Source organism: Lepidochelys kempii, chromosome 14, assembly GCF_965140285.1.
Source record: "Lepidochelys kempii isolate rLepKem1 chromosome 14, rLepKem1.hap1, whole genome shotgun sequence".
NCBI lineage: Eukaryota > Metazoa > Chordata > Testudines > Cheloniidae > Lepidochelys > Lepidochelys kempii.
The window spans coordinates 45,252,397-45,265,321 of record NC_136393.1 but is presented as its reverse complement, the minus strand read 5'-3'; the positions used below and the strand labels follow the sequence as shown (position 1 = coordinate 45,265,321).

The 12,925-nt window shown below is 52.3% G+C and overlaps 1 protein-coding gene across 2 annotated transcripts; it reads left to right on the top strand.

Moving 5' to 3' along the window:
• Positions 1 to 5,317: 5,317 nt before the first annotated feature.
• Positions 5,318 to 11,908, top strand: LOC140897864 (uncharacterized). Of its 2 annotated transcripts, none has more exons than XM_073311053.2 (3): positions 5,318 to 5,444; positions 6,069 to 6,182; positions 6,473 to 11,908. In XM_073311053.2, exons 1-3 carry the CDS (start codon positions 5,318 to 5,320, stop codon positions 8,581 to 8,583), a joined length of 2,352 nt encoding a protein of 783 aa, XP_073167154.1. In that variant the 3' UTR covers positions 8,584 to 11,908. The 2 variants fall into 2 exon arrangements, with proteins under 2 accessions (XP_073167154.1, XP_073167155.2); XM_073311054.2 differs by having other exon boundaries at positions 5,334 to 5,444; positions 6,476 to 11,908.
• The last annotated feature ends 1,017 nt before the right edge of the window (positions 11,909 to 12,925 follow it).

The window sequence follows — 12,925 nt, the reverse complement described above, 5'->3', positions numbered from 1 at the left end:
CCAGTGGACCTGGGCCAAGCCTGGGGAGGGGCTCCTCTCCCTGCCTGCCTCCACGGCCCTCCACAGCCTGCAGTGCAGCTGCGTAGCCTGCAGGGAACACAGTTTCTGACCCCCGACCTCCCGTTAGCAGAGTGATTGCTAGTCCCTGAGTTCCCCCTTCGGGGCCAGGTTCTCTCATTCCCAAATAGTCTCGCATTGCTCCAGGCCGTGCTGAAAAGCATTTAGTGTTTGTACATTTTATCCCTTATGGGCCAGAATTAACTAGATGCTAAAAAGGTGGGAGAAGGGACAGTAAAATGTGGTGTTTTCTCTTTTGTGCTATTTCAGGGCAATGGGGCAAGTACAAGAGATTCCCTCCTTCCCCTCTCACTGTCCCTCCTTCCCCTCTCATTGTCACGCTCCTCTCTCCACACAGCAGCCTCTGTCCCAGCCATGGAAAGTTTAACCTGCCTCCGTTCTATCCCTCCATCTCCCACGGTGTCACGTACCACCCTGTCCCTGGCTCTCCATGCTTAGGAGTCACAGCTTTGATGTCTATGATCTTAGTCAGACTTCGGAGGGCTGGAGAAGGAAGTGTCACAGACCTGGAATTGGCAGGGAAATCTCAATGAACTTCAAAGCACAGTTGGACCTTCAGATCTTAGAGCCCCGTTTCCATCTATTGGTAAAATTGCTTCCCGGCTTTTTCTAGGTTTGGTCCAGATCATTTGTAGATGGGAAGGTTGTTTTCTCTTTCGTTCTCTTTCTTTTATGATGATGCTAAAACTTTTGTAACTAATACAGCCGAATAATGAGGCGAGAAGTGAAGGCAGTTTTGCCACTGGAGAAGAAAATGGGTAAATTTCTTCCCCGGATTTTGAGTCTTAAAGGATTCTCTGAGATTTCCACCAACAGGAGGAAAGGGGTAAACAAAGATACTTACAATTCATCTGTAGCTCAGTGTGTAGCTCACTTATGCCGCGGAGTGCCCTGACCCCATGACCCAGCAAAGACTTTTCAAGTATATAGGATCCGAGTACAAGAAGTGGGGAAAGGGGTTCTGGCCCCATCTCTACTCAGGGCAGCAGGATCTCTTGAAAGACAACAGGAGCATCATTGAGCTGGGGGAGTGGTCCGAGCTGGAAGGCTTTCCAAAGAGCATGGACTGCTGAAAGCTTTTGGGTTAGAGAAATCCTTTTGTTTGTAAGGGTACGTCAACACTGCAAACTTAAGTTGACCTGTATTAGATTGACTTATAACCACTCCAGTAATGATTGCGGTAGATGATGTCCCCACTATCCTCCTTGGGTCGGTGGGGTGTGTCCTCACCAGGAGCACTTCCACCGACCTAGGAGGGGCAATGTGGGGAACTGAGAGCCCGCTCTGCCAACTCCAGCAGCATCTCTCTCCCAGGAACGTGGCTGCCGTACAAGCTCTGTGTGAATTGCTCCCCATCTAGGTCCCGTTCCCTGCTGGGCTGCCCCCCCCCCCCCACTCCCTCTTCCCCATAAAGAGCGAGGGAGGCCAGCTGGAGCTTCTCCCTCCTCCGCCTCCCCGGCACCATTCCCCTCCCAGTTTGGGACCAGACCATAAATAACTACTCTGAGTGCAGTCTTTAGTTCTGCACCCACTTTACAGTAATTTCATCTCGACCAATGAATTCTTCCCTGCTGGTCAGAACTGAGTCTAACCCACCTGCCCTCTGGTTCCTTCCTCCTCCATCGGAAAGCAGAACTTGTCCCTGACGCGTTCCCAGCACTTCTGGCACAGTGGGTGCTGTTAGGGTGGCCACGTGCCCGGTTTTCTACCATTAAGTCCGGTGGAAAAGGGGACCTGACAGTGTCCGATCACATCTACTGACCGGACAGCCAAAGTCGAGTTACTGTGGGTGGGGAGGCACTGGGTCATCACTCCCATCAGAGCCGACTCAGCCGGGGCTGCCTCCTACCTGCACTGGGCAGCTGCAGCTCCCACCCCCAGCTCCACAGACAAGCCCTTCCTGACCTAGGCAGGGAAGGGGGAAAGAGAAGTGTAGGGCGGGTAGACCCTTGGAGGAAGAGATGGAGTCAGAGCAGGGCCTTGGAGGGAAGAGGTGGGGCAGAGATGGGACCTTGGGGGGAAGAGGCAGGGCAGGGGAGGTTGCAGCACTCCGACTTGAGTGTCCATTTTTAAAATATTCCCAAATTGGCAACCCGAGTCGCTAGCTGAGAGGTTGTGAAAATTTTTAGCAAACATAGAAATAGCTTGGCACCGCTGGAATCGAGAGATGCGAGGAGGGTAAGAAGCACCCACATTTTTTAAGCACATGATTAGAATCTAGTTTAATAAATGTTGGTAACCATTTGTGCATAAGCCTGACTTGTTTCTCTGGTTTACTGTAAAGCAGCCAACACAATTAAAGAACCTCAGCCGTTTTGGCTATAAAGCCTGGCCATTAGGTAAGAGTACTAAGAGCCTAGTGTTGAGTTGTGCCGCCTCCACGGGGCAAACTCTTGGGGCGCCTGTCAGTCAATCCTGACTGCCCACTGCGAGCTCTGAGCTCTAGCAGTTAAAGTCACGGGTGTTTAGGTCCTTGGGGCATCCGTCAGCCTAGTCCGGGCTGCCCGCCGCGAAGGGACAGTGCGTACTAGCAGTTAAAGTCATGGATGGTATAAAACGGGCATAGCTGGCACCTCACCAAACATCCTTGGCCATCGGCTAACAAAGGGCCAATGAGAAATGAAGATCCTAAGACTGACAAGGGGTGTGGGGGGCAATGCTGTGGGTCTGCCTGATTGACAGGGCAGGCAGGCCAATGAGGGAGTCAGCAGCCGGGGTCCTCTCCTTTGCGTCAGCTGGAGCTGGCTGGGCCAGAGCAGAGCAGGAGGGGCTAAGGAGAGAGGAGGGCTGGGCTGTGCTTGAGGCAGAGGGAAACTGGAGCAGCAGGGAGCAGTGAGCGAAGGGGACCCTGGGCAAAGGGCCCAGGGCAAGGAGAGGCCCTCAGCCAAGAGGCCTTGCAGGCCAGACTGGGTGGGGGATCATAACCCTGACAGGAAGCAGCTGACGCTAGGAAGAAGGGTCCTACTACCTGGAGGCCAACACCAGAGTTAGTGTCCAACCCTGGGCATACCTGCAGCACAGTCAGGGTCTGGGCAGGAGGCCTGGGATGTGGGAGGGACAGACTGTGAAGGGCCCTGGCATTCCAGAGAGGGTTGTTTGGGGTTCCCCCCCACAGAGCGGGGTGACATGTTTTCCTTTCATCTTTCCCACTTTTCTCCTTATTTTTGTATTACTTGCTGTTTAATAAATTGTATTTGTTCTTAACTCTGTGCAATGATGAAGGAAGCATCCAGAGTGGACAGAACACCCCACAGTGGGGACAGCTGTCCTGAGTGATCACAAGATTTGGGGTCGAGCACCTCAGGAGCCCTGGGCCCAGCCTTGGGGTTAGGGGGGTCCGAGTGGAACCGGGCAGGGAGGGGTCCTCGATGTCATGCAGGCCTCTAGGTAAAGGACTCAGATCCTTTTGCTTGCCAGTTCCTCTGGGGCTTGGTAGAAGCCAGAAAAGTTCCCCACACTAGGAGGAGTGTTCCCTCCTTTTACCTCTCTGCATATTGATTGGTTTCTAGTCAAGTTAATTGGGATTATAGGGGCAAGTGTGAGAGCGGGCACCAGCGAGAGTTGCTGGCCACCCTCTGAGGCCACCAAATTTGGTGGTGAGAACCCCTGGGCAAGATGCTCATGATGGTCCCTTGTGACCTTGGAGCCTGTGAGTGTAACAGGAGCCGGGCACAGGAATGCTGCAGTGTCGTGGGTTGATCGCTAGGACCCAGGAGCGGCTGGGGGGCGGCTCTGGGGGGAGCGATCGCGGGGCTCAGGCCCGGCCCAGGAAGTGACTCGCAGCCGCTGCGGGGACTCTGGCTCCCGGCGAGATCCCCGAGCCCCGGCGGCTGGTGCTGGGAGCCCGGAGCCCGGGCTGCAGCCGGGAGAGGGGAACCTCCAGCCGGGCCCTGCCCGCTGCTCCCCGGGAGCCTCTCCCAGGGCAGAGCCCCCAGCCCGGCCAGGGCCCCTTCCCGGCCCGGCCCCTGCCCCGGGGGGCCCCGCTCGGGGGGAAGGTAAGAGAGACCCTCCCATCCCCCCCTTGCAGCGGCCCCGCCCCGTCACATCTGGGCTGCAGGGGGAGGAGGATAAAGAGGGGCCGGAGGCGGGTGCAGGGGATGCCGGGGGCAGGCTGGGATGGGGGCAGGGGTGCACGGAAGGGAAGATGGGGCAATGGAGGAGGATCGGGGGACTGTGGGGCTGAGGGGAGCGAGGTCGGGAATGGGGGAGGATGTGAGTGGGGGGCACAGCGAGGGAAAGGGGGGATGTGGGCAGGCGGGCGGAGAGAAGCTCTTCTCAGCTTTGGGAGCGATCAGGGGACTAACCCCTCAGGGTGCAGAAGCTACACGGAAAAAAACCCAGCCCCCCCCCCCCCACCCGGCTCTGAGTGTGTTATTGTCAGACACCCCTGTGGTGGTGGGGTCTGTGTGCCCTTGAGTGTTGGGGGCTGCCCAGGGCCCTGGTCTGATTTCCCTGTAGGGTTCAGATCTCAGCTACACCAGAGTCAGACCGGAGTCACTGCTGGCTCAGGCAGGGGGGTGCACGGATGGATCAATGGGATCAACCTCTTCCTGCCTGTCCCTGGGGGCTGCCGGGGGAATCAGAGTGTGACAGGACAGAAGCCCCTTCTGTAACCTCCCTCTCGCCCTGACAGGCTGAGGAATCAGGTCCACGTTTCACTAAAGATCGGCCAGTCTTCCAGGGGACAGAGAAGGGAAATGGCTGTGATGGAGCCAGCTCAGGTAGGGGATTTTCAGGGAGCTGCTGGGTGTGGGAGGGAGGAGTCAGGGTTTGATAAACCTACTGATTTACTAAGTAGGCCCGTTGTAGCAGGGAAAGGGGAAGGGGACATTCCCCCATTTCTCAGGCAGGATATAACCACCTCGGCAGGGCTGGGAACATTTTTCAGGCTCCCAGTGCTGGAGCCTGACCCCATTTGCCCGGGGCTGCTGTGAAATACGAAGGGAACCTGTCGGGATTCCTGTTCCTGTCCCCGGCTCAGAGCTCTGCTTCCTGTCCCAGTCTGTGGCTGGCAGGCGTGTGGGAAATGAGAAGATCCTGCCGTGCTCCGTGTGATGGGGTAGACAGGGAGCTCTCACCTTCTCCGCCCCCTGAAGCCTCCTGGCTGCTCTGAGCAGGGTAGGGGTGGGATTTTGCTACTCTGGCCCTCCCAGAGCTTCACATTTTTTTTCCTTTCCCATGAGTAGTGGGATTGTGGCTGGGGCAGCAGGTGCTGAGTGGGGGACTCTTGGTGTTTCAGATGCCGGTGACCTTCGAGGAGGTGGCTATTTATTTCACCCAGGGGCAGGGGGCTCTGCTGGACCCCGCTCAGAGAGCACTCTACAGGGACGTCATGCAGGAGAACTACGAGACCGTGACCTCACTGGGTAAGGGATTCCCGTCCTCTCAGTTATTAGAAGCTGTGGGATCTGCATGTCTTAATGTGGTCAGGTTCTTCCCTGGTCAGTTCGAGCAGAGGCGAATGGGTTCCATAATGCACAGCTGCCATATGAGAAATACATGCATTTCGATGCCCTCTCCACTGGGACACGGGAGTCAAAACCCAATGGACAAGCTAAACCATCCCCACCTCTCCATCTTTCAAAGGGACATAAATCCGCATTGTCTTGTCTGTATTGTTTCTTGACTGCCCATACAATCCCTGTTCATCTCCCTCCTTGGGAATAGCTCCAGGCATGAGGAGGGCTCTGGGCTCTGCAGGTTTAGAAAGAGGCAGGGGCTTAAGTGCAGACCTGTGTGTGAGTCAGCAAGGCCCCCAGAGCGCACATATCCTGGCAACGCCTAGTGAGGGTGTAGTAATAATTCAACTCACCTCCCCAGACAACGTCCTCTGCGCAAGGGGGCTCAGTGACCCTGTTCCCATCCTCTTGGATTCCACGTTCCTCCAGCAGAGCACAGGGACAGGTTCCACTCACGGAACGTCCTTTGTGACAAATCCTCCACCGATGGTCCATGCACCCTGATCTGGACTCATTTCACCTTCTGCACAGGATTTCCCATTCCCAAACCTGAGCTTATCGCCCAGCTGGAACGAGGGGAAGAGCTGTGGGTGTCCGATCTCCAGGATTTCAAGGACAGAAGGCTTCGGAGATACACCAGCACAGGTGAGGCCTGACAGAGAAATTCCATCTAGGGAATGAAGGAAAAAGTTGAGAATCCCAAAATATGATGTGAGTAACGCCCTCAGTTCTTCTTCATCTCACCGAGAGCAGGGCTCTGGTCAGCAGATATTGCTCACGCCATTCCACCCTTCCCCTCTCTCCTTCCTTGTAAATGTTAGGGTGGGATGTGGAGGCAGAATGCAATTGCTCAGTCTTTGTGTTGGCTTTTCGCCCAGTGCTATTCCTCTTTCTCCCCAGCACAATGACTCCTCTCTGGATTGTGTCTCTCCCAGCAGGTGCTGAGCGAGTGAGTGAGAAGAAGGAGGGGAATCATCATGAGGCAGTTCCTGGGGAAGTGGAACCACAGGGGACCTTTTTGGGAAGAGCTGAAGGGAATTTTTCCCATTGCTGGAATCAGGGAGAAGCCTGGGGAAATTGGCACAGGACAGAGAGACTTCTGATAAACCAACCCAGGAAGAAAGTGGATGAATCTGTGAATGGTGGGGGAGGAGATGAGAATCCCAGAGAGCAGCAGACAAATCCCAAGGAAGAGACACCCTGGCACTGCCTTGAGTGTGGGAAAGGATTCATTGTGAGATCACAACTTGTTACACATCAGACAGTCCATACGGGAGAGAAACCATTTCAATGCTTGGCCAGTGGGGAAAGCTTCAATAAGCGCACAGATCTTAATAACCATGGGAGAAGCCACACTGTAGACAAGACCATTCAATGCGTTGAATGCGGGAAATGTTTCAGTTCAAAGTCAGCACTAAATTCACATGAGAAAAGCCACACAGGAGAGAGACCCCATAAATGTTTGGACTGTGGGAAAAGTTTCACATGGAGGTCGGCACTTGTTAATCATCAGGCAATCCACACAGGAGAGAGAACCCATAAGTGCTTGGACTGTGGGAAAAGCTTCATACAGCGGTCAACCCTCGTTAAACATCAGGCAATCCACACAGGAGAGAGACCCCACAAGTGCTTGGACTGTGGGAAAAGTTTCACTTGGAGATCAGCCCTTGGTTATCATCTGAAAATCCATACAGGAGAGAGACCCCACAAGTGCTTGGACTGTGGGAAAAGTTTCATATGCAAGTCAGATCTTGCTGATCATCAGGCAATCCACACAGGAGAGAGACCCCACAAGTGCTTGGACTGTGGGAAAAGTTTCATACGAAGGTCACGCCTTATTCAACATCAGGCAATCCACACAGGAGAGAGACCCCACAAGTGCTTGGATTGTGGGAAAAGTTTCATACGAAGATCACGCCTTGTTCAGCATCAGGCAGTCCACACAGGAGAGAGACCCCACAAGTGCTTGGACTGTGGGGAAAGTTTCATTTGCAAGTCAGATCTTGCTGATCATCAAGCAATCCACACAGGAGAGAGACCCCACAAGTGCTTTGACTGTGGGAAAAGTTTCAAGCGGAAATCAGTCCTTATTCGTCATCAGGCAATCCACACAGGAGAGAGACCCCACAAGTGCTTTGACTGTGGGAAAAGTTTCAAGGAGAGGTCAGACCTTGTAAAACATTGGGCAGTCCACACAGAAGAGAGACCCCACAAGTGCTTGGACTGTGGGAAAAGTTTCATACGAAGGTCACGCCTTGTTCGTCATCAGGCAATCCACACAGGAGAGAGACCCCACAAGTGCTTGGATTGTGGGAAAAGTTTCATAAGAAAGTCACACCTTGCTCAACATCAGGCAGTCCACACAGAAGAGAGACCCTACAAGTGCTTGGACTGTGGGAAAAGTTTCAAGCAGAGGGCATACCTTGTAAAACATCGGGCAGTCCACACAGAAGAGAGACCCCACAAGTGCTTTGACTGTGGGAAAAGTTTCAAGCAGAGGTCATACCTTGTAAAACATCGGGCAGTCCACACAGAAGAGAGACCCCAGAAGTGCTTTGACTCTGGGAAAAGTTTCATGCAGAGGTCACACCTTGTTAAACATCAGGCAATCCACAAAGGAGAGAGACCCCACAAGTGCTTTGACTGTGGGAAAAGTTTCATGCAGAGGTCACACCTTGTTCAACATCAGGAATTCCACACAGGAGAGAGACCCCACAAATGCTTGGATTGTGGGAAAAGTTTCATCAGAAAGTCACACCTTGTTCAACATCAGGTAATCCACACAGGAGAGAGACCCCACAAGTGCTTGGACTGTGGGAAAAGTTTCATACGAAGGTCAGAGCTTGTTTATCATCAGGCAGTCCACACAGGAGAGAGACCCCACAAGTGCTTGGACTGTGGAAAAAGTTTCATACAGAGATCAGCGCTGGTTAAACATCAGAGAATCCACACAGGAGTGAGACCCTATAAGTGCTTGGACTGTGGGAAAAGTTTCACATGGAGACCGGCGCTGGTTAAACATCAGAGAATCCACACAGGAGAGTGACTCTATAAGTGCTTGGACTGTGGGAAAAGTTTCAGACAGAGATCATACCCCATTAAAAATGGGAGAATCCACACAGGATGAACGTGGTCCACTCCCAATGACTGATGAGGAGGGGTCAATACCAAGAGAGGGAAAATTGCTTTTGTAGTGAGCCCGCTTCAGGCCCAAATTGTTGGTTTTAAGTTTGAAATGAATTGTCGCTCTGGAGTTTCTCTCTGAAGTCTGTGTTTGAAGTGTTTTGGTTGAAGGATGGCTACTTTTAAATCTGTTATTGAATGTCCAGGGCGAGTGAAATGTTCTCCTACTGGCTTTTGTACGTTACCGTTCCTGATGTCGTATTTGTGTCCATTTATTCTTTTACATAGAGACTGTCCGGTTTGGCCAATGTACGTGGCAGAGGGGCATTGCTGGCCCATGATGGCATAGATCACATTGATCGATGTGCATGTGAATGTGCCCCTGATGACATGGCTGATATGGTTAGGTCCTATGATGGTGTCGCTAGAGTAGATATGGGGACAGATTTGGCAATGGGATTTATTGCAGGGATTGGTTCCTGGGTTAGTGTTTCTGTGGTGTGGTGCTGGTGAGTATTTGCTTCAGACTGGGAGCTGTCTGTGAGGAAGGACCTGCCTGCCTCCCATGGTCTGTGAGAATGAGGAATCCTTTTCCAGGATAGGTTGTAGATCGTTGATGATGTGCTGGAGAGGTTTTAGCTGGGGGCTGTACATGATGGCCAGTGGTGTTCTGTTATTTCCCTTGTTGGGCCTGTCCTGTAGAAGGTGACTTCTGGGTATCTATCTTGCTTTGTCAGTCTGTTTCCTCAGGAGCTGGAGGCATGTAGGTAAGTATAGAGGTCACTAGGTTTCCAGTATAGGGTGATATTTATGTGACCATCACTTATTTGCACTGTAGTGTCCAGGATCTCTTGTGTGGACTGGTCCAGGCTGAGGTCGATGCTGGGGTGGAAATTGTTGAAATCCAGGTGGAATTCTTCAAGGGCCTCCTTCCCATGGGTCCATACGATGAAGATGTCATCAATGTAGTGCAAATAGAGGAGGGGGCGCTAGGGGACGAGAGCTGAGGAAGCGTTGTTCTAAGTCAGCCGTAAAGATGTTGGCATGCTGTGGGGCCATGCGGGTACCCCTAGCAGTCCCGCTGACTTGAAAGTATAAATTGTCCCCAGGTCTGAAATGGTTGTGGGTGAGGACAAAGTCAGAAAGCTCAGCCACCAGGTGTGCCGTGGCCTCATCAGGGATAATGTTCCTGACAACTTGTAGCCCATCCTCATGTGGAATATTGGTGTAAAGAGCTTCTACATCCATGGTGGCCAGGATGGTGTTTTCAGGAAGATCACCAATACGTTGTAGTTTCCTCAGGAAGTTGGTGGTGTCTCGAAGATAGCTGGGAGTGCTGGTAGCATAGGGTGTGAGGAGAGAGTCCACATCGCCAGATAATCCTGCTGTAAGAGTGCCAATACCTGAGATGATGGGGTGTCCAGGATTTCCAGGTTTATGGATCTTGGGTAGCAGATAGAATACCCCTGGTCGGGGCTCTAGGGGAGGGTCTGTGTAGATTTGTTCCCGTACTGTAGCAGGGAGTTTCTTGAGCAGTTGGTGTAGTTTCTTTTGGTACTCCTCAGTGGGATCGGAGGACAGTGCCCTTTAGAATGTGGTAGAATCCTAGAATTCTAGAATATGAGGGTTGGAAGGGACCTCAGGAAGTCATCTAGTCCAACCCCCTGCTCAAAGCAGGACCGATCCCCAATTAAATCGTCCCATCCAGGGCTTTCTCAAGCCTGACATTAAAAACTTCTTAGGAAGGAGATTCCACCACCTCCCTAGGTAACGCATTCCAGTGTTTCACCACCCTTCTAGTGAAAAAGTTTTTCCTAATATCCAACCTAAACCTCCCCCACTGCAACTTGAGACCATTACTCCTTGTCCTGTCATCGCTACCACTGAGAATAGTCTAGATCCATCCTCTTTGGAACCACCTTTCAGGGAGTTGAAAACAGCTTTCAAAACTCCCCTCATTCTTCTCTTCTGTAGACTAAATAATCCCAGTTCCCTCAGCCTCTCCTCGTAAGTCATGTGTTCCAGTCCCCTAATCATTTCTCTTGCCCTCCGCTGGACACTCTCCAATATTTCCACATCCTTCTTGTAGTGTGGGGCCCAAAACTGGACACAGTACTCCAGATGAGGCCTCACCAACGTCGAATAGAGGGGAACGATCACGTCCCTCGATCTGCTGGCAGTTCCCCTACTTATTCATCCCAAAATGGCATTGGCCTTCTTGGCTACAAGGGCACACTGTTGACTCATATCCAGCTTCTCGTCCACTGTAACCCCTAGGTCCTTTTCTGCAGAACTGTTGCCTAGCCATTCGGTCCCTAGTCTGTAGCAGTGCATTGCATTGTTCCGTCCTAAGTGCAAGACTCTGCACTTGTCCTTGTTGAACCTCATCAGATTTCTTTTGGCCCAATCCTCCAATTTGTCTAGGTCCCTCTGTATCCTATCCCTACCCTCCAGCATATCTACCTCTCCTCCCAGTTTAGTGTCGTCTGCAAACTTGCTGAGGGTGCAATCCACACCATCCTGCAGATCATTAATGAAGATATTAAAGAAAACCGGCCCCAGGACCGACCCTTGGGGCACTATGCTTGATACCGTCTGCCAACTAGACATGGAGCCATTGATCACTACCCGTTGAGCCCGACAATCTAGCCAATTTTCTACCCACCTTATCGTGCATTCGTCCAGCCCATACTTCTTTAACTTGCTGACAAGAATACTGTGGGAGACCGTGTCAAAAGCTTTAATACAGCCAAGGAACACCACGTCCACTGCTTTCCCTTCATCCACAGAATCAGTTATCTCGTCACAGGAAAGTTGTAGGAAAGGTGCCTGGCAACCTCCTGTTCATAATTGTTAGGGGAAATTAACCTAGTTAGCATATGTGACTCCATTTTGGGTTTCCTCTCGGCCATTAACTAGAAGCGAGCACACCACGTACCAAGGAAGGAAGGAAGGATCCTTCAGGGTGGACAGCTGGACAGTTTCAAGAGAAGGGAAACAAAGGAGACAGGAACCAGCCGACATGCCTGAAATAGCTGCTAATTCAGCGTTTTTGCAGGGGGAAGGTGGCTGCAGGGGATTGGTGATAGATAAGGAGAAGGCCTGTTTGTTGGGTTATGCGCCCCGAGGCACACAGGCAGGATGTTTTGCCAACAGTATAGAATCTTTGTGTAACCTGTAATCGGGGTCCCGTTCAGCTTAAGAGAATGGTACCACGCTCGAGCGTAATAAACCTACAAACTGTAAGACACTCTGCAGTCTGTCTTTATTTGGTTGCCTCAGCCTAGAAATGAACTGTACATGTCCTAACTGGAATAACTCGTAACAGTTTGGGACTCTAGGCTCGCCCTCATAAGCGAAGCCGCACTCCTTCCCTCGGATAACTCCAGCCGGCACTGGGTGAGTTCACCTTCGAGAACTCGGAGGAACGGGTGTGTGGGCTGTCGTTTAGGCGATAGGCTGGCACCTTCGTCGTTTTTTTGGTAGCCCTAGAATGGGCTCTGGGCAGAGTGTGAGCAGGGGAATCCCTTTGGCTGAGATTTTCGGGAATTGGAAAAATATTTCTGGCACCCATGGGTTAGGTGAAAGGAGAACTGTAATTTTGTATAAAGTCTAGTGGCCAGCGCTGACTATTCAGACGCCCTTTGGATGGCCACCCGATGGAACTTTTGCACAGGATGAATTAACCTGCCTTAGACAACAGCTGGAGGACAAGCATCCAGCTGAAATGGATTATTGGTATGTATGGGATAATTGGGCATACGCCCGAGATAAGAGGCGCCCCTCAACTTTGGGCTCTGATACCAGATCTAAAGTTTGCATGCCGCTTGCAGGTTCCGCTCCGCCCTATGCTGCTTTCCCTCCTCCGTCTCTTCCCGCTACTCCTCCTCCTGTTGCCCCTCTATACCCGTCTCTAACCCTACCCCCAGTTGCGCTTCAAGCACCCGATACAACAACCCGTTGCGATGAGCAATGACCGTGTCACTATGGTCACGGTCCACCGCCCTTTTGGGCCTGGGGACCTGGTCACCTGGCAGTCACAGATGCCGAGGTTGCGTGACGATCCGGAAAGAGTCCTACAGACTATCCGTTCAGTCCTTACGGCATTTAACCCTAACTGGGCAGACGTCCAGGCTATTTTGCAAACCCTATTTACCCCTGACGAGAAGTACTCTATTTTAGACGCCAATCGGCGTTGAGCGGGGGACGCTGAGAATCGCACCCCTTGGCCCGAAGCCGATCCAGGTTGGGATCCTAACGACCTC